Here is a 22174-nt window from a genome sequence, read left to right on the forward strand (position 1 = left end):
CTCTTTTCTATTTGAAAAGTTTAACCTAGAAATAAATCTTGATCTTATGTTAATTCACTCTGATCTGAAGCTGTTTGTTGGTGTCGGTTGGATCCTTATTTGGTATGTCCATCCTTTCCTCAAAATTATGCTTTATTAGCAAAGTCCGGGAGGAGCACGTGCAGATAATTTACCCGGGTCGCTACAATCACATATCCGGCTGGCTTTCAGTCACAGTTGCCAGCACTATAAATACCAAAGCAGTCATACCTTCAGTCTCTCGATTATCTCTCAACATCCCTCCTCCACCCCGACTCCTCTCCTTTACTCCTTTTTCCAACCCAGCCTCGGGTTCGGGCCCCCTCCGGAACTGGGGCCCTCTCCCCGGTCAAGGGGCGGGTCCTCCGAGCTTGAGAGTGACACATAGATTGAAGCTCCCTCCACAGGAGGGCATGCCAAATACACTTACCAGCCGTCCCACTTTATCATCAGCTGAGGGGATCTAGTGAATGACAGCATGTTCTGAAGATAGCAAAGACTATAAGATCCGTGTTATGTCAGCCTGATTTGAGAATGCTATCCTCTTGTCATCTTTAATAGAAGCAAGCAAATCTGATCTTTTGTGAGTCGACGATCATGATTCATGATTCTAAAGCTTAATTTCAAGGTTCAAATTTTTCAGCTTGAGTTTTAATGTGATTTCACACTTTCAGTCATTCATTTTAAGGCTAAATGTTCCAGAGACAGGGGTTGAGCGGCGTGATGCACGTGTACACGTGGAGAAGTGGTCTTCTCTCTGGAGGCATTTGGCAGATGGTGTACAAGACTAGCCAATAATTATAATGTATCTTATTTCGTGTTTCAGACTGTGTCACAATATTCTCAAGGAGTAGCAGATGCGGTAATAACACATGATAATTTTACTGTGACTGATAAGAGCTGTGGAGTCATTTCTCAGTAGGTGGAGTTCAGAAGAGATCTCAGCAATGACACAAACTACTTAGAATGACCAATCTTGCAACCGTTATTGAAACTGTAGCATGAAAACAAACTACATTATTTTAGCTAACAATCTATATTCATTTGATTGCTTTTTAACGTATTTCAAAAGTTTAAGAAACAACTGACCACTCCATCAGTTAGCTATGAAAACAATTTCATAGCAAGAACCTTTTTCTGGGTCACACAAAGTACACATTGATCCATAATAATATCAAAACTGGATCAATATTGATTGAATTGCAACAAATGCATAAAAGTGTCTGCTGGTTCAGTTTCATCTCTCACATCTGGGAGGATCTGGTTATAAAGCAAACCAACCACAACACATACAGGGACAGAAAAATAATAAAGATTCCTTTTTAAAATTATTTTCAATTATTCTGAATTTAATATTTAGTTATATGTTTCGGTAAAATTTATATTTTTGTTTCATTCTGTGAACTACTACCAGCTTTGCTCCCAAATTTTAAAGGAATAAAATATATAAAAATATACAAATGTAAATAAAAATATTGTTTCAATACTGCATTTATTTGCAGAAAATAAAAAATGGATGTAACGTGTAGCCGTGTATAGTAACGCTCATGAAAAGGAGTAACATCCAAACAGGTATTTAATGACAAATCCAGGAGAACAACGATACAGAAACACAAGCACACATAACCATAAACAATAACCTACAAAGAACTGAGGATAACACTGGGTTTAAATACAGATGGCAAACAAAGCGAACTAGAAGGAATGAACAGACACGAAAACCAGAACTAAAACATAACAGAACTGTGTCAACAGAAAAGACGTTCTCAAATACTGTTTTTGAAGAATTGGGAATCAGACTTTACAGTATGTTAGTATGTGAGTGTTTCTGAGATATATGTGTGAGTAATCAAAGTATGGGTTTGGCTCATGGGTTTATGAGCATGTGGAGTAGTCTGTATGAGGTCATGTTTTGGCAGATTTGTCTTGTTCATGTTGGAGAGAAAGATCATATGCCCTCATTTTCTTTGAAAAGTCATTTAAACACCCTTCTACCAAACCATTTACACACATATGTGGTCTTGGCTATCTAAATGATGACATAGCTGAGACTTGTATTGTTTTTTGATAAAGCTATAACCAAAATTATTTTAATATTAAACAATGTAAAGTATAAGAAGTGTTTTATATCTAAATAAACACACATACCTACATAAGTATTCCTCTCAAGCAAAATAGAAATGAGTGGTGTTGACCAAAGATGTGTCATGATGAACAGCCCAGACTTCCATACAACGTTCAGCAGACGTTAAATAAATTATCAGAAAGTGAAACACAATGTGGTGAACAGTGAAAAAAGTGTTATGATGCTAAGATTTCCCCTCAGGACTTCTCCTGCACGTTACAATTTTGTCTCAACAGTTAAACTCACACTCGTGCATTTGACATCATAGAGAATAATTCATGCACATCTTCTTCTTATGCAATCCATGCTTTGGCTTATATCTCTCCAAAAAAGTCTTCATCTTTCTCTCTCACGCTCTCTTTCTCTCTCCGTCAATATAACTCAAAGGGCTACTCGCCTTTGTGTTGCTTTTCATGCTTTAGGCATGAGACTTAAAGTTTGGTGGGACTCTCGGGAGGATCTTTCACCTGGCGACAGCGGTTGGAGTTAAGAAACGTAATTTTGTTATTTGTCGGTGGGTGCTGTCAGGCCACAAATAGAGCCGCACCGGAATCACATTAGCGCCACGTATGAAGAATGAGTCCTTATCACGAGACGCTCATTTACCTCAGACTCTGTTTGGGATGCGCCCCGCAAGGTCTATCATCCAGCCCAGACGCTCGATCACAAATCACCCAGATGCACCATGCTGTCTCCCCAAAATAAGATCCCTACTGTGCGTGCTAATACTGTTACCCCTGGTGCAGACATGAGGTATATGTGACCTCAATCAAAAAGTGAACCAAAATAAACATTCTCTAAGAGTGTTGTTTTCATTAAATGAAATAAAATGTTCCTCTCCCCTCAAGAGCCTGATCTAAATCTCAGCTTGTTGCATTTGATTTTCCTATTGGCGTAAACATGAAAGTGCTTCTTTTATTGTTAGCTATAAACATTACTACCGTGGCTGACTATGAACTAAGATATTGCATGTTTTTGCTTCTTTGCTGATGGAGATTTATTAAAACTTTATTGCAGTTTGTCCGTTTAGGGCTACTGTAGAAACAACATTTCCTCATTGTAGGTGGCCACTTAAAGAGATAGTTCACCCACAAATAAAAGTTCTGTCATTAATTATGGTGTACAAACCTGTAAATGACTGAGGATGTTTAGAGAAATGTTTCTGTAGTTGTGTCCATACAATGAAAGTCAATGAGGTCCAATGTTGTTTGATTATGCGTACATATTTAATGTGTTTGTGTGCATAAGTTTGACTAAACACCGCCTGTCTGTTATGAAATCTGTCTTTTCTGAGCCCATAGCAGCCACATTATAGCATGTGGGCATGTGCCATCACTCATCTCAGTATCTCCTCTCTACACACGTCTGCTTTGAATTCACTCGTGTATATGCCCTGTTCCCCTCAACTAATTTTTCATAATTTTGACCACGGAGGCTTTAGTGATTGACAGCAAGAAGCTGCGAGAGTTGAAGGAAGGTAATTGGTGGAGTCCAGGAAAGGTCAAACGAACAAGCTCACTTTAAATGGGCTGCGGTAACCTCATTGGCACACTTCTTAATTATGAACGCTTTTCCTTCCGTCCACTTTTTCTCTCATTCTTTCCCACATTGTTCCCCAGACAGGTTTATATTCTCTTTCTTTTGTTGTCTCCTGTGTGTGTTTTTTCTGGCTCTCTGTTCTTATGTCCCAGAGGTCCTTCAGTAATGCCAAAGCTGGGAGGAGATCAGTCACATTGTGAATTCATAGAGGCGGCAAGAGAGAATGTGAAAATATTTCAGGCGGGTATGGAAACGTGACAGCATTTGTTGGTTTCTGGGCTTATGTAAACATATACGCATGACCAAACAACATTGGACCCCATTGACATTCATTGTATGGACACAAAACCACAGAGACATTTCTCTAAATATCATCTTTTGTGTTTAACAAAAAAAGTAATATGCAGGTTTGAACACCATGATAATGATGGAATTATTATTTGTGGGGTCTCTTTAAGTGGCGTCCTAAAATGTGGAAATGTATGTTTGGATATGCACGTAGATAATAGTGTATGCGTGCTGTTATACTGTATGCATACAGTATACGTTCCAATGTAAACGTGTGGGTTGCGTGTGTGTCATTGACCCAAGAATGGAACGGCTGTCAGCCTGTCTGAAGAGACCAATGCGTCGTCAGTGAGCCGTGACATGTTGTAATCGCACACACACTGTCTCCCAGCAGGGACAGACGTGACATACCGACTGAATCCTATCTCAGAGATACACACACCCACCCTCTCACTCCATCTCAGTCTTTCCTGAGATGCCTCATACCCTCTTCTCACTTTCTTGACCTCTAACAGGTGGGCGACAGGGAAAGCTGCCAGTGACGGCATTCGAGTCCTTCGACCTGGAGATGAAGAGCTGGACGCGGTACCCGTGCATCCCCAGCCGCAGAGCTTTCTGCTCTTGCGCCGCTACCGACGGGGCCTTCTTCAGCCTGGGGGGACTTCAGCAGCCTGGACCTCACAACTTTTACTCCAGACCTCACTTCGTTTCCACTGTGGAAGAATTCGATTGTGAACAGGGTGAGCAAACTTCGCTTGCAAATATCTCTGTCATTTTTCCTAAACCAAAACTAAGCTTTATTGACAGAATGATACGCAAAAGAAATGAAAGTGTTGGAATGTCAAGATAAATACATTTAATCAGTTTGAGTAATACATGCAACGGGTAATAGTGCTGTGAAAATATGTTTGTATATTGTACAATGCCAATTTTATTTAGCTGACATTTTCATTCTTTGTGAAATAATAGTTCTCACACATTAAACTATTTTTTTTTAGTTTTTAGCTAAGTTAGTTTGCTAATGTCAGTGGTTCTCAAACTTTTGATGACTGCCAATCGTCGCCTTTCCCTTATTGTGTCATCTCATTTTTTGACAATATTTGGACATATTTCAATAATGAATAAGGATAATAGGTGCTGAACGTCTTTACGTGAAATAAATGTCTCTCTTTCTCTGTCTCTCAGTTTATGGTCTGGTTGAAAGCAAAATGTGCTCTCTCTTGACAGCTTCGCTTTAATCTCTTCATCCTCGCCCTCTGACAGGCGTGAGAAAGATTGATGTGTTGTTGTGTTCACTGTACATACAGGTCTGCAGGGCATTTCACTGCTGCATTATAGGAAGGAGTTTAACATTTACTCATAATTGACAACAGTAAGATATGTCAGTCTTGTAAAATATATGTTGTTTATGTTATGGGTACTCAACATAGCTATTTTATTTACCTCCTGTGGAGCACAGGAATAATAGTAGATGCGAGTCTGCACAGAATTCAGAAATCCGCTTTAAGATCGACTGGTCAATCCAGAGTTTATGAGACGTGAAATTTTGTGTTCAGGCTCTGCTGTAGACATAAAAGTACATTAATCCTGAAGACACATTTAAACAGGATCTACAACACATAGGAAAAACAAATTCATTTATCTCATTTTAAAACACTTGGGTCCAAATTCAAACTGGCGCAACATACAATGAGATTTAAAAAAACATTGAAATGTAATTAAAATAACAACAAAGAAGTAAAATTTATAAATATAATAAAATTCACTATTTTATCTCACTAATCGAAAGCAAATTTCTTGCTTCTTTATTTTGCTATTTATGTTTCAGTCAAATTGTCATGCTGCAAATACTGTTTATTTTGTAATGAACAAAATTAGAAAAATGCAAAATAGAAGCATTTTCTCTAGTGGTCTTAGACTTTACGTTCCACTGTCTGTGTTCATCTGTGTTGGTTTTCCTCTTGCTCTCCAATCCGCTTGGCATTCAATTAAACTGTAATTCTCCTTTGTTTGAGCAATTTTTTTCTGGTCCCAAGAGTAGAAGTCAAGTAGCTTTTAATTGCTCTAACAATAAAAAGAGCATTCTCTCATCTCCACATAAATAGCAAAAGGCTCCAGGCTCTTATCACGGAGATTCGTGTTGTTAGCTTTTTCGTCTTCTGTCACTTTCCTCTCTTTCTGTTTGCCAGCTATACAGTATGTGTGTGTTCTCTTGGGCAGACTTAAACGCAGTATGAAGTCTCATCTTTTTTCTTATGTGAGTGTCACTTTCACTTGTACCTTTACTGTCAGAGCCCTTTTGAGCCTACACATAAAAACGCACTGTTGGAACCAAAATGGCTGTCACACATGAAATCTTTGGATAACAGACCTACTTTTGGTCTCAGTTGAAAGAAGAAAATTAGCAGATTATTGGAAAAAAAATTTAAAGGGATTTTGTTATGTTTATTGCTAATTTCATAAGTCAAAGTCCCAAGGGTCACCAAGTGTTGTATTAAGTTTGGTCATGATACACCAAATTTTGAGGGGTCTTCGAGTTTTTTAACAGCCCTACCACCAAAATCAACTAGGGGGCCCATAGGCTATAACAGACATTGAGATGCTTTTTGTTTATTATTTTTACAATTAACAGACACAATGAAAGAATACAAAAGCACAGAAACTATATAAAAACAAAAAAATTCTATGAAACTCTACTTTTGATGCGCACAAATTTATGAATCAACTATCATGTATGTATCAATTTCTCTTCCTAAATAGATTGTTCTTCGAAACTTTGATCAAATGTGTATTCTAGAGTCTTAGTCTTTTCCAACGATATAGTGTTTGTCATGATAAGATAAGAATTTACATCCAAAGTATTGAAGTAAATGTAGGTGTTCCGCAGGATGTATTTATTTTTGATACAAACTTTTGTTTGAATAAATTACACTTCCTACAAACTTTATTTTATAAAACACTGTTGAAAAATGTATTTAAGACTCACAGACCTTTCCAACGATATATAGTTTGTCATGATTAGATCTGAATTTTCATAAAAATATGGATGCAAACGTGGGTGTCCCGAATATGTGATGGTGACAAGTGAAAGGACATCTAAGCAAACTCTTCATAAAAAGAAACAATAACTCTTCCTACATAAATTATTTGAAAAAACACAAAATAAATCTGTATTCTAGAGTCTTAGACCTTTTCAATTATATATAGTTTGTCCTGATTCGATTAGAAATTACATGCACAATATTGATGCAAACTTAGGTGTCCCGCATACGGTACGGTGACAGTTAAAGCCATTTGCCAGCCTGCATATATATTAAATGTTTCCTACACATCTTTTCCGTTCATTATACAGAGCCGAAGGGACCAGTGGAAAATAATAATATGTGAAAAATCAATCAAAAGGTTCCTGAATATTTAAACACATTATTTGGCTAGTCCCGGTTTGTGGATTCTGTAAATACAGATTGCACCTCTCTCCAGCACAGTCCATTCACACTGAACAAAGTCAAGTGTGGGTCTGTGTGTTGTAAGCGTGTGTGGATGCATGTGTGTACGGGTAATGGAGGCCAACATGAACCCTTCTTGTGTAAGTGGCAATCACTAATTCCATTATCACTTTACCTATTACTGCAGAGGCCGAGGAGAAAGCAGCCCGTTGTAATTACCAGCCCACGTTTACGGGCTGTTTCCTCAATTACACATGACTGCTCTCTAATCTCCGTATTCAACACATGCAGGATCACACGCGATTGTTTGTATTTATGAGTAGCCCTGGATTAGTCTTTTAAAACAGACAAAGCTTCTGCATTACAGATTGAGAATTATAGCTGTGATGGCTGTGTAATTCGGCGCAAAGATGCCCCTATATAAAGGTTCATGTGTAATGTCCAATGATCTGTTTCTAAAGAAAAACAAGATGAGAAGAATTTACCTGCAGTATGAGACATGAAGCTAATGCAACTGTAGAATACTGCTTGCCTGCGACAATGGTGAATAAACAGTTCAGGGGTCATTATAGGTTTATGTGACAGTACAATGAAATATTTACCAGTCAGATACAGTAGGTTTGCTACTATTAACTCTTTTTCACCTGCACATTTCCAAATCCAAGTCTTTTTTTGTTTTAATTATAAGGTAAATTTAAGGTAATATTTTTTTATAATATAATTTATTTTAGAAAATGAAAAATGCACACAGTTGTCTACACACAATATAGTAAACTCCTCCCCTTCAACTGTAAATCTGCTGCCAGTTCCATTTCAAAATGCTACGGCTGTTTTTATACATTCAATCAAATTGCAGAGAAAGACGAAAGCCACGCTCAGAATTTTTCTGATTAGAAATTAAATTTCTCTTGGAAATGTGTCAAAATACCGAAGTGTAAACAATCGCAACTTCTGGTTCACTGGGACTTCAATTCATAATTAATAGATGTATAATTTTGAGAAGATGTATATTGATTTAAGATTTGCACTGCAAAAAGAATTTGCAGTGTTATTATTATTATTATATATTTTTTTGATGCCCAAGTTGCTGTTTTTCCATACATTACAAATTAAATTAGGACCACTGTTCAAAATGTTCAAGAAAATTACTTTCAGAAAATAAAAACTTAAATTTAGTACACAAAATGTAGTGCATAGGTCACATAGAAAATCAAAAAAATGTATACAAGTTTGGAACAACTTGAGTAAATAATGATAGAATAAAATTTCTTGGGTAGAGTATCCGTTTGATCCCTACACAGCCAACATGTATTGTACGAAAGAGAGCAGTTTTCAATGTACCCTTCCTTTATTCTAAAGTCAGTCAGATAATAATAAACTGACGTTTAGAAAATTATGACAAAATGTTCATTTTGGTGTGAACTATGCCTGTAAAAGTTCCCTCGATCCTTTATTGACTGATTTCAGATTTCATCATCGTTAGCCGCAAAAGAGAAAATGCTTTATTTACTGAACATGTCTTTACAATTTGCTCTCTCCTCTTCCATATGCTTTACAAATCTCCTCAAAGTCATCTTCAATCCCATAAGTCTCTTTGAGGATAGAAGTCGATCCCCACAGCTTGGCACTGTTTTAGCTCCAGGCGATTGTGACTCAATAAAGGACAGACATTATACACTTTTCAGGACTGTACACATCTACTCACAGCTTTGGACAGTCAAACATTAACCATATAGGCTACTTACAGACATGATTTGACTGGCATCTTTTAATCTGGAATCCAATGAACTAGGATACATGCAGAATATTTTAATATTAGGACAGTTAGTGCATGTATATAAAGGTTTGTCATGCTGCATTATGAGTTTTTATCAAACCAACTCTTTGTAATTGACTTAGTTTTGCTGAGCTTTGAGGTTTCTTCATGACATTTTCCCTTAAAATGGTCTTTAGATATTTGTGTGACAATAAATCAATTACATTTAGACCAGTACTATAATACATCATGCTTATGAATGTTAGGACTGTCAACTTCACATGTTGGATTGGTGTGATTTATTCTAAATATATTACATTTTCTGATCTTCGACAAATAAATATACAGCATATTGACATCCAAAGCCACCTTTCATTATGTTTTCAGTGCTTCATTGATCTAATGTCTTTGAATTACATTTAGAGGCGTTCAGTGCAAATATTGATAAAGGCTATATTGCAGTTCATTTAAATTATTCATATGTCATATCATATCAAACAGTTGGCTGCCCTTAGTTTAACAATTACAGACAAATGTTTATATGTCAAATCAGTCAAGGATAGTTTTGAAGTGGATTAAAATGAAAGTGCTCTATTGAGTATTAGCTGTACAGAACTTCTGCTTGTTCTTTGTTCTCCATCCAGCATCCATCTGCCAGCATTTATAACCAGACCTCTCTCTCTCTCTTTCTCTCTTTCTCTCTCTCTCTCTCTCTCTCTCTCTCTCTCTCTCTCTCAAGATTCAAGATTTAAAGGAGCTTTATTGGCATGATAAAAAAAATTACATTGCCAAAGCACAAGATTAAATATAAACATGCAAAAATACAGATTAAGATAAAAATAAGATAGAATAAAAATAACTATCTCTCTCTCTCCCTTTCTCTCAAAGTCTGTCAGAGATGACTCTCTCTCTGTCTTTTTCTCTCTTTCTCTCTCTTTCTCTCTCTCTCTCTCTCTATCTATCTCTCTCTCTCTCTCTCTCTCTCTCTCTCTCTCTCTCTCAAGATTCAAGATTTAAAGGAGCTTTAGTGGCATGATAAAAAAAATTACATTGCCAAAGCACAAGATTAAATATAAACATGCAAAAATACAGATTAAGATAAAAATAAGATAGAATAAAAATAACTATCTCTCTCTCTCTCTCTCTCTCTCTCTCTCCCTTTCTCTCAAAGTCTGTCAGAGATGACTCTCTCTCTGTCTTTTTCTCTCTTTCTCTCTCTCTCTCTCTCTCTCTCTATCTCTCTCTCTCTCTCTCTCACTCTCTCTTTCTCAAAGTCTGTCAGAGACGACTCTCTCTGCTCTCTCTATCTCTCTCTCTCTCTCTCTCTCTCTCTCTCTCTCTCTCTTTCTCAAAGTCTGTCAGAGATGAGAGACTGTGGGACAAAGCCTCTGACATTTGGGACATTCGCTCATGATAAAGCATAATCAAACACCTTTCTCCAACTGCTTTTTTTGCACGCTTTTTTACAGTCATTCCTTTTCTGTCACAATCAGTTTTCTTTTGTTCTTGCACTGTCAGTATGCATGCTTTCATGTCTCTTTCTTTTTCGGCACTCTTTTTCTTATGTGTTACGTTTATTATGCTTCTTCATTTTTTTCTGATGTTTTAGTGGTTTCTTGTTTCTGTCTTCACAACATCATACTATTATGACAAAACTTTAACACACTATACTGCGCTCTGTTGACACATGTATTAGAGGAATCGTCTACCCAAAGATCGTAATGAACCATTATTTATTCACCAAAATATATATGTAATTTCAAAGCCTCATTGAGGTTTGGAAGAACATGACTGTAAATTGATTGTTTGAGAACTATTACTATAGAAACAGTTTTTTGTATAAGTTGTATAACTAATGCTCAGGGTGGCTTAACACTTACACAAATGCAATTCAATTGATGCATAAAAGCTTGGTATGAATTTTCAGTATACATTATTTTGAGAGGCTTATACGTGGCGCTCCATGTACCGTAGCTCTCGGCTGCAGTTATACATAAATATGCATATGCATATTTGCATATGAGAGTTTTTGCTAAAGCATGCACTCATGCTGAAGAGAAAGCACTTTTGCGTATACATTTGTATCTCAGAGATCGAGAGTGTAGATGCGAATGCAGTTTATACACGAACGCATGAAACTGGTATAAAAGGCAATGAAACAAGGAACTAAGGCTACCTGCATTACAGAAGGCTGATCTGACACAGAACAAAAGAAAAATTATCCTGTAAATACAAGAACTTTAACGGGCTTACAAGAGACAGCTGGAGACTATTAGGATGCTTAAGAAGGAACAGAAACACATGGTTCTGTAGTTCGGGTACTATAAGTTTTATAATATAACAAAAGCACAAGGTCAAACAGAATGTGATAGTATTCACCCGGGGCTGCCATAGGAAATGGGCAAGATTGTTTCTAAGATGACAAATGAAAGCAGAAAATGCACAATGATTGGCAGAAGTACCCTTCCAATATTTCCAAATTAAGCGAAAAATGTAGTAAATCATACTGCCAGGAAAAGAAAGCAAAGCACATGGAGGGCCAGTAATTGATTTATAGATCTCTGTGTGTCCCATCAGCGACTGACTCTGGGTTTACCATTGCTACTATTGCTCTATGATATTACCGGACAACATAGTCACATCCTTTCCAACTTTTCTAAATATGATGCCGTAATGCTGTGTGGGTGCTGTAATGGAGCTCATCTCTTTGACATTCATAGTTTGACTGTGGAAATGGAGGAGAGAAGATCCACTGTGTCAAATGAAAGCCTTTCAGTTTTTCTTTGATATAGCCAGCATAAAATAACTCCATTTCTATTCTTAGATGGTTTCTTAACGGTCACCATAACCTTTATGCATGTGCATGTTGTTTTGTGTGCACGTGCACATATTTTTGGTCCAGTAAGACGAAATACGGAAATATAAACGATCACGTACAATTCCATTTCAACAATAAATGTATGAATGTAAGTTGTTCATAAATGTCACAGTTGTGTTAATATATGAAGGATAGATTCGGCTACTCTTAAATGCCAAACTAGCATGAAATATGAGTAAAATATGTTCTGCATCAAGGAAGCCAGCATTAGAAACGAGTGACTGTTTCTGTTATTACTCCCTGATCATTGCAGTCTAACTTTATATGAAAACGTTTTCGTCATTTTTGTATGTGTAAATTTATCTGAATGTAATGCAGTTTTTGCTGGATAGGGAAGTTAAAAAAACATTTATACAACTGCTTTTTCGTGTCTGAAGAGAGCTTTTTCTGTCACAGCAGCCAAAAAAAAGTAAATGGGAAGAGGTCAAGAAAAACTACACTACACTGACTAACATCCCTATGGAAAAAAACAATTGAAACCATTAAAGAACCGGTTTTGTTTAAAGGTTTAAAGGTATTGATTTTAATGGAAACCGTAATGGTGTCTACTGGAATGTTATGGAATCTATTGGTGGGATGTTAATTCCTACTAGAATGATGCCCAAAACACACTACAATAAAGAAAAATATTGGGTTTTAATGGTATTCTAATGGAAACCATTAGAATTTTTGTGATGGTTTCTAACATTTTTTTAGCGGTGAAATCAGGTTAAGAAAAGTTTGGTCTTGGCCAAAAGAAAGAAACAGTATCAGCAACAGACCTTGAGTGCTTCCACACAATACGTTTGGAGTGCTGCCCACAGGATTATGGTTTTAAGTACAATATGGCTACTTTAATGAAAGTGTTAGCATACAGATGCCTCTTTGATAAGACAGGGAGATTTAGATTTACATGCTGTAATGTGTAATGGACGGTGTGTAGTACATACTGTACTCAAAACTGATCTGAGGACACAGGCTCATTACCGCAGTGCGTGTGACAAACCGGCAGTGTTTGCTCACTCATTAGATGAGAACCCTGCTGTTGTCAGCTTGTATTCTCAGGGATTTTGTACATGAAATGAGTCTGTTTGTATCAATGCTGGAGTCCTCATCCTTATTCACAACAAAAAGGGTTTGTGTGCACCATCAATGCAAAAAGGATATAATGAAAACTTCCTGGTTATAAAGGTAACCACATATTTTGGGAACTGGATTTTTTTACTGTTTTGTCACTTTATAGAAGTATTTTATCAAAATGAATCTTGTTACTATTTTAACATTAGAAGCACAATTTTGTGTTGACGGAACTGTTAGTTCTCGAAAAAGAGAAACCATTACAGGCATTCTAATGGTTTTCATTACAATACCACTATGAACCGTTCGATTTTTCAATCAAAACCATTACATAATTTCTTTCTGTATTTACTTTCTGTGTTTTTTGTCCATTATTCAACAGGATTTAATTGTGTTCTATTGGTTCCCATGCGCCAGATATGCCACAAACAGAATACATCAAATACCAGTAGACACCATTATAGTTTCCATTAAATCCAATGAAATTCCCATTGTATCCATTACATTCTCTGTGCACTTCAAGTACCCGGATAATGCACTCATTTAACTGAATAAATGAAGTGTGAATTGTTGGACTATCATGAACTCAACAGTCGCTGTTTTGTTCACATATAGATTTAAAGCAAGCAACGTTCACCTACTCTTCAGTTTGACAATGGCTGAGGTCATGCTGGGCAAAGCGGGTCACACTGACATCAAAACTACAATGTACAAAATGATTTTCATTGCGTTTTGTTATGTGTTTGACGTCATTTACCCTTATCTGAGAAACCTCTTGAAACTTTTCATATTTATTTTAGCGTATATATCAATGTATATTTCACATACATAAAATATACTCTTTCTGTGTATAGTAGAGTACACAGTGTATCGTGAAGTACCTCATTTGGGACCCAACGCTTTTGTTTTATCACCATTATTTTTATATGAAATTTTTATAAGCATCAGGCCTTCTTTTATACCTTCTCAATAGAGACTGCTGCTTGCATAGTAAATATTAGTTTTCATTTTCACGCATATTGTCTACACATTCTGTCTCCTTTCCTTATTTCAACTCTCGTCTCCAAGGGTCTTCTGGACCGCCGGCGTTGCCTGGAAAGAAATATACAGACTCTGCTCTTGGCTCTGCAGCACACTGTTTGATATATGGAGATGATATATAAACACTGACCGATATAGTGATCGGCGCTTGTTGATTAACCCATTGATCTGCTCTAATCAATCCCAGAATGATAAGCACCTGTGCTCCTAAAAATGTGCATTTGTGATTCAGGATGACATTGTTCAGAAACACATGCCACCTTAATCCGGCATTTTTTGTGTCCGTCAGTGGAAAACTCTTTAGGTGTTAAAAATACAATAAAGGTATATAGATATCTATATATAGCCTCACAGTATTGTGTATGTTTTTCGGAATTAGATGAGTGTTTGCGTGTGGCCATGTGCGCGTGTAATAGAGAGAGGGGTGATGATTGATTCATGAGCTTTAAATAAACACAGCTTCTCATCTCCAGCTGGGTCGTTGTTCTGAGTCTACAGAACTGTCAATCACTCAACGCCTTCTGCTCTTTAGCTGCAGAGAGAAGCGCAGCTGTGTGCGTGTCTGGTTCAATAGTAAGCGACAGGTCGACAGACAGACATAGAGACAGACCGCTGGCAAACAGAGACAGGTAATCCTGAGCAACAGTTCAAAGAGAAAGTGCAGAGCGTTTTTGGACTTTGCTATGATATAACACTCTAGAATGAGCTCTTTCATAATTCGGCCGCTGTAAATTAAAAATTATGTTCTAGATTTTCTACATCTTTGGCATTTGCATCGTGTTGCATCTGACATAAGCATCATAAACTGTGTAACTTGTGGCTCCATCACTGTATATTCTGTTGCATTTTATCCAGCTGATTTAGAGCTCGAGAAAACATCCTGCACCGCTTATTTGTTCTCATTCTCAACAAACAGAAAACAAGAGGCTGACAAGCGCAAAACGTAATCATGATTTAACACTCACCAATTTCGTTTTGTCCTAAAGTTCTCTTTATCAAACTAAACCAGGCACATTGTTCAAACTCAAAAGCTCATTATTGTAATGCTTAGAATTTAAGAATCTGTTTTACAAAATATGTTATTTGCTTTTAAGTTTTTTCATAAAGGTAATTTAACTATTTACTTACTATGGTTTTACTTTTAAAACATACAGTTTAATATCTGCCAGCCATGTAACACACAACGAATTTCCACAGACGAAACCATGTACATAGAGAATCTATCATCACAGTGCACATGTGCTAAATAAACCGTGAGATTCAAGTGTGTGTCTCTGTGTTGTTATTACCCATGACCTCTCGCATCCATTCTCCCCTCGCCACACATTATACATGTCAAGAAAAAGCGACTAACACTTAAACCCCTGTCAGCGTTGAATCATTGCCGATTTCAACCAATTTATCACCCAATTTCAGAAGGGGCAGCGGGAGGTGGAGATTGTACCTGCGCCTTTCTTCCAGCCCTCCATCTTTGTGCGTGTCTCTCCTTTCTCTTTGTACTGTGCTCGAGTCTGTCACAATGAGCTGGCCTGAACCTAGAGAGATGCTGAATGGCTTTCTCTCTTCTAAAAAACAGTTTGACTGGTCACACAGAGGTCACTACTCTTCATTAACCACCAGCATGCTTTCCCTTACTGTTTGTGGGGGATGGCAGAGAAAAGAGAGAGAGAGCCATTACCTTTATCTTTGATACTTCGCTTGCTCTTTATTTTTATCATAAAATTCACAACATTGTATTTATCATATTTTTTTATCATTGCTTACGTAAAGTTTGTTAGAGGGAATGTGCATACACGACAGAGATTCATTATCAGAGAAGACAAATAAATACATGAATGTCTGATTTTGACTGCTGTCAGGAAGCAGTGTTTTAAATATTTGTGTTTCAATATATAAATAATATTATTATAACTAATAATTGCACAATAATAATAATAATCATAAATAATATAAAATAATCATTAATATTAGGGATGCATCGATAAAGAGACCGTTATTGGGCCCGATACTAAACTCATGTACTCGTACTTGTACTCGTAAAAATGTACCGATACTAAAGAATGATACCTTATGTGACATAACTGACAGAAATTTGTTGTGAAGTTTGCTTTGAAAGTTTGTGAAAATAAATAAAATTATTTATGTGTTTAAAATGTGTTTAAGGTGGTGTTGTTTTTAACAATGAAGCTATTTTCATTAGTCTCAGTGTGTTTGAAAAGGTAAAGGAATCGGTATCTGTACTTTAACTCGGTCTTAAAAAAATATTATCGGTGCATCCCTAATAAATTTAAATTACAAAATAAATACTACTACTACTACTACTACAACTACTACTGCTACTAATAATAATACATAGTTAAATAGCTTATAAAATGATAATTACATCATTGCTACTACTACTTATAATAATAATTAAATTACTAATAAAATAATAATTGAATGGCTATTACTAATAATAATAATAATAATAAATAACTAATAATAATAACTAGTATATATAAATGCTTCACTCACTAAATATTTTTAAGTCCATCTAATTGTGGATGGCATTAGTCAGGGATTGTAAATTTGCTCATCATTTCAGTAAATTGGAGACATCTTGGGCTCTAAAACGTACAATACTGAATGTTTTTATAGTACAACGCTCAAGATCAAGTTAAATTGTCTTGATATTCCCCCTTTATAGCGTTCACATTTTCAGAGACAGGGACGAACGTGGTCAAAGACTCCGAAAGATCTTCCCTCTAGAAAGATCTCAGCAGTAACTTGACTCTGTCCTGAACAATCTGTGAAGCCGCTCACAGTATTTCTCATCCACATGAGGAGCATCACCGTGTTCCCTTTAAGAAGAGGACTATTAGTCAGGATGAGGTTAGGGCCGGGTGGGCGGCTGAAGGCAAGGTGGCCTACAGAGTGTGTTTCAATAGGCTGCGTTTGTAAAAGCTGTGGAGCTGACAGAAGGAAAAAATATGGGAGGAGATAAAAGACAGTGTAGAGCATGGAGATGACTGTGGCTGAATGAGATAGCAGGTGGATGTAGGTTACAATGCAAAAAAGGAAATGGATATTAAAGTGGACACAAAAAGTCAAGTAAGTGAGCGAAGCAGGCGTTTATCAGAACGTTTTATGGAAGTCGAGGGCATACATTTGCTCACGGGAAGATGGTGTCATGAGCAGAGATGGCTTTCCGGATACTGAGTGGCCATGGCGTGTAAGGGCAGGGAATAACAGAGGGAGAAAGAGAGATAATGATGCGGTTTAGACCACATGTTTGTCGGCATGAGACTGGTAAAGCAGGCGACTCAGAGAGCTAATGCAGCGTACGCCTTTGCCAGCTGTTTGATCACTGAAGTCATTTATCAGTCCATCCCCATAGCTCAAAGCAGACGGACACTATTTGTGTGTGTCTGAACTCTCTCTGACTTCTTCCATTGCTGCTTGTTTTGTTTTATTGCAGTCATTATGGTACATTATGGTCTCCATGTCAGTATTGGCTAGTCCCCACATGCTGTCAAACCCAAATGGCCGCGAGCAACACGCCCCATCTGGCTGAACTCGAGTGAATCAGAGGCATATTGTGGGTGTTTTACATGGGTCTGTGGAGGCAAGTTATTCTGTTCGCCCTCTGCCCAGAGGAGGTCTGTAATACCTGAGAATGGGAATGTTAGTATTTGCAGTTGGTGCAGGTCCCCATGGGAAATATGTGTTTTAAAATCCGCCATCTTCCTTTATTTCACTTGTTTGGAAGCATTCCAGAAAAACTTGGCACTGGTAGAACATCTTTAATGCTATATCATTTATATGGAAAATACAATGTAATGTGAATCATTTGTTTGGGGCATCCCATAAGTTAAGAAAATCATAGATGAGATATCTTTAATATCTCAATTATTTCTCTTAGACATAAGTGAGATTAAAAGGAGACCAAATGGAAACTTTTGCTTAAGTCTCCTGCATCTCAGATATTCCTCCTGAGAAAATGATGCAGAAATGTCACAAATATCTCATTTAGAGTTTCAAAAGAGATCTCAACAATGTCACAAACTGAGCTCAAATTTGCCAAGACTACAATCAAAAGTTGTGATCTCTACATAAACACATTTACCCAAATCCTGTTTATTTTACCTAAACAATCTACACTCATTTTACACCTCCAGACTCTTAATGTATTATGTATTGTATTTAGAATGTATTTTAACTAGAGTTGCACATATATTACATTTCTCCACTGATACCTACAGCCGATTATTCAGAGTGACCGACACAGATTCTACATTTAAATGAACGCATTTGGCAGGCGCTTTTATCCAAAGTAACTTACATTGCATTATACTATACATTTTGTTTATAATAATGTGCAATCCCTGGGATCGAACTTATGACCTTGGCGTTCTTTACGCAATGCTCTAACCACTGAGCTACAGGAAAGCTCAGATATATTACAATTTTGTAACTTTCGAAATGTTATTAATTCATATAATCATTATTAAAGGAGTAGTTCACTTTCAAAATAAATGTTCATGATAATTTACTCACCCCCATGTGATCTAAGATGTTTATGTATTTGTTTCTTTATTCGAAAAGAAATGCAGGTTTTTGATGAAACATTCCACGATTTTTCACCATATAGTGGATTTCAATGGACTCCAAACGGTTGAAGGTCAACTTCAATTTCATCAATACATAATTACGTTGAAAAGGTTAAACTTGACATAGGTGGAAGTAGTACCAAGTCAGTGTTGACAAGTTGAACGTACAAGTTTCGACGTAACTACCTATTACGTGAAGTCCTTAACGCGCATCGCAGAACAGAGCAAGGCTAGCATTTGTGTTTATAAAGCTTATAAAAAAAATCTTTTTTTTTGAAAATGACAGATCGTTTGCTAGATAAGACTCTTATTTATCATCTGGTATCGTTTAAAGCCCTATGAAGCTGCACTGAAACTGTTATTTCGACCTTCAACTGTTTGGAGTCCATTGAAGTCCATTAAATGGAGAAAAATCCATGATTTTTTTCATCAAAAACCTTAATTTCTTTTCGACTAAAGAAAAAAATACATAAACATCTCGGACGACATGTGGGTGAGTAAATTACCATCAATATTTATTTTGAAAATGAACTACTCCTTTAATATTGAACTGGTGATGTTTCTTAACATTTTATAAACACAGAGCACAAATTCATTGCATTTTCCTGTCCTCTTTTGATTGAAAGGATATATCGGCCCTGATCATCGGCTGGTTTTAAACTATTGGCTGACAGTGTATAAAATTGCTTTCATCGAACGATACTGATTAGTGGCTGATATAACAGTACATCTCTAACTTTAACAATTGTCTTATTTTTATATTTAACAATGTGTTTCAATTTTATTTCTCATAAGCAATTTTAGCAGAAACATCTGCCACCGAGTTGATTCTTAAATCACAAACACAACCTATAACTCTATCTCCTGAGCTATGAATAAGCAACTTGCAAACAAAGAAAATTCCTGGAGGATGCTGGACATTCGAACCCTGACCCCTTGCTCGGTCCCCCATTATCGATCATGTGATCTTGACCTCTCGTTGACCTCCTGTGTGACTTATAGGTGTGTGGCTGAAGGGTACGCGGAGCTGTCGCATGAGAGAAAAGCGTGCCGACTTCGTAGCCGGCTGTCTCGGGGGACGGGTCATCGCTGCAGGAGGACTCGGTGAGTAACTACCTCCAAGAAAACATCACATAGATTATGCAAATAAGATCAAGTGAACTTAGAAAACGAGGAAAAACATCTACAAAAAACAACGCAGTGATTGTCATTTTACAAAACAACCTGCAGCAGAAACTGTCTTGTAATGAAATGCAATAGAAAGCGAATGGTTTCATTATGTCAGGTTGCTAAGTGTAGTCATGATTAAGTACTGTGCGTTAACATCACCTAGCAACAAGAATCGAGCTTGCAGTAAAGCAGCTGCAACAATTACAAGCTCCTCATAAGAACTTTGTGAACTCTGTGACTTTCCCTTAGGACACACTTGGTTTAATTGCTATTGATCCTCACCGTTGCCGTGTATAGTTAGTCAACATTTCCTCAGTCTAGGCCACTCTTTCGTTCATTTTAATCGGAAAGCCATAATTTAGCTTCATTATGTAAGGAATAATTGATGAAGGACTTTTGAATTATTGAAAATTACTTTTCAATATTTAACTGGTCTGAAATCAAATATTCTGCATATATTGTGGTTACCACATCACCACATACCAAACAATACATTTAAAAAAAAAATGCAGAAATCATTTAGATTTTCGTCATTTAAACAATTTTGTATATTCTAATGGCAATGTTCAGCTTCCAAAATACCTCAGCACCAAAGTATCCCAAAGTATCCCAATAACTCACTTATTCACTTTTCGGGTCACATATTTTGTGTGGATGTACGATATAATTTTAAAGAGAGATGATATCCCCAGATCTGAGCAGTATTGTTTTTTTCACAGTTGTAAGGTGATACTGTAACATGACTAATTTTGAAGATTTCGTTGTTTTATTAGCAAAGCTTTGATTCTTTATGCAGTGAAAATAGCTATTTTTTTCCAAAGTTATTTAAAATAAGTAAAAATTCCTCTTTTTTTATGTACAGTTTGCTTGACCTATACATTGTGTTTTTTTATGGCTCTTTTTTCTGTGTTAGGCTGCATGTCTTTTTGAAATGATATATGGAAACATACAGTCAATAGAGACCTGGAACTGCTTCATATGAATTTGGGTTGTTAAATTAATTATTTTTTGTGTTTTCCATCTATAAATTGGCCATAGCCTTTAAAAATGTAATGTAATGTGGTACCACTGTGATTTATCTTAAAATTGATTAATTTCTTGGACATGCTTAAATTTTTTTATTACAAATCTTCAGTATTTAAAGTGTTCAGAAACAAAGTATTTGCATTTATTACATTTTTTGGTAAGGAATCATCTCATATTCTTAAATTAGCAAAATGAACAAACGTATTTTTTTACAACTGATTTAAATGTTTTAAAAGTACCATGTTCAGCTATTCATATTTCGAGCACAAACACTTGATAAATTTCCCTTTTAATTAAATAAAATTATTGATATTATATGTCCCACCACATGATAAGTGGCCGTTATACATAATTGACACATTTATTATCTTTCAACCAATCAGAATCAAACATTCAACAGCACAAAAATTGACTCTTTAGAATTACTTATTGACAGCCTGTTTTACACAATGTGTCTTTTAACTAAATGATTGTTTCATTTCAATCTTTAAACTCAAATGAACAGATTATTAGTTCAACCTCTGAATATCTGGCTGCAAACCTTCCTGCGTTTTTTCCTCTGTCTGCGTTTGCATTACGAGAGGCAGATATTTCTTTAATATGTGTCAGCTGAAAGAGTGGGCGAGAAATTTCTTCATCTACCCGAAAAATGATATTTAGGGCACAGCCTTACAGATTAAACATGGCACATTTTTTATTTCATCTTTTCCCGTGTCTAGAAATAGAAGGATTTCAGGCATCAATGAAGCCAATGGAGGATTAAGATGTGTGTCTGTGTGTTGTTCTCAGTATCTACATTATTGTGTAGTGTGAGTGTGTGAGAACTGAGGGCAGGTTTCTTTCAGTATGTCACGTTTAAGCGCAACATTACGTCCACCTTTCACCCGCTCGATCAATTCTCTCTTATATCTCTTGTTTGTCTCTCTCTCTGTATAAGCTCATTTAGTTGTGTGTTTGTCGTGTTGCTGCTGTTGCTGCGTCTCTGTGTGTGCTGCTCTTGTGAGCACAACTGACATATCTGTGTCTCTTCAGCTTTTCTCCTGTTTCTCTTTTAAACTTAATTCTCATGTCACGCAGACTTTACTAACACACACTGTTTTAATATCAGACTAATGATATTTTTATCTACTAATCCTCAAGCTAAGTACTTGTCTTGACATTATTTATGATTTAATTATACCATTCATTTAATGTGATTTGGCAGTTTTTTTTACTAGTAAGTGTCAGCCAATTTGTCCTTTA

The 22174-nt window shown here is 36.4% G+C and overlaps 1 protein-coding gene across 2 annotated transcripts in view; it reads left to right on the forward strand.

The window, feature by feature from the left end:
* Window positions 1-22174, forward strand: part of LOC130409773 (kelch domain-containing protein 8B-like) — a 93992-nt gene that overhangs the window by 63952 nt on the left and 7866 nt on the right. For both annotated transcript variants that reach the window (XM_056733964.1, XM_056733962.1), the window contains exons 4-5: window positions 4486-4710; window positions 19739-19840. In XM_056733964.1, coding sequence (XP_056589942.1) covers window positions 4486-4710; window positions 19739-19840 — 327 coding nt within the window. The remainder of the gene's footprint in view (window positions 1-4485; window positions 4711-19738; window positions 19841-22174) is intronic.

This window comes from Triplophysa dalaica, chromosome 20 (assembly GCF_015846415.1).
Source record: "Triplophysa dalaica isolate WHDGS20190420 chromosome 20, ASM1584641v1, whole genome shotgun sequence".
Classification (NCBI taxonomy): domain Eukaryota; kingdom Metazoa; phylum Chordata; class Actinopteri; order Cypriniformes; family Nemacheilidae; genus Triplophysa; species Triplophysa dalaica.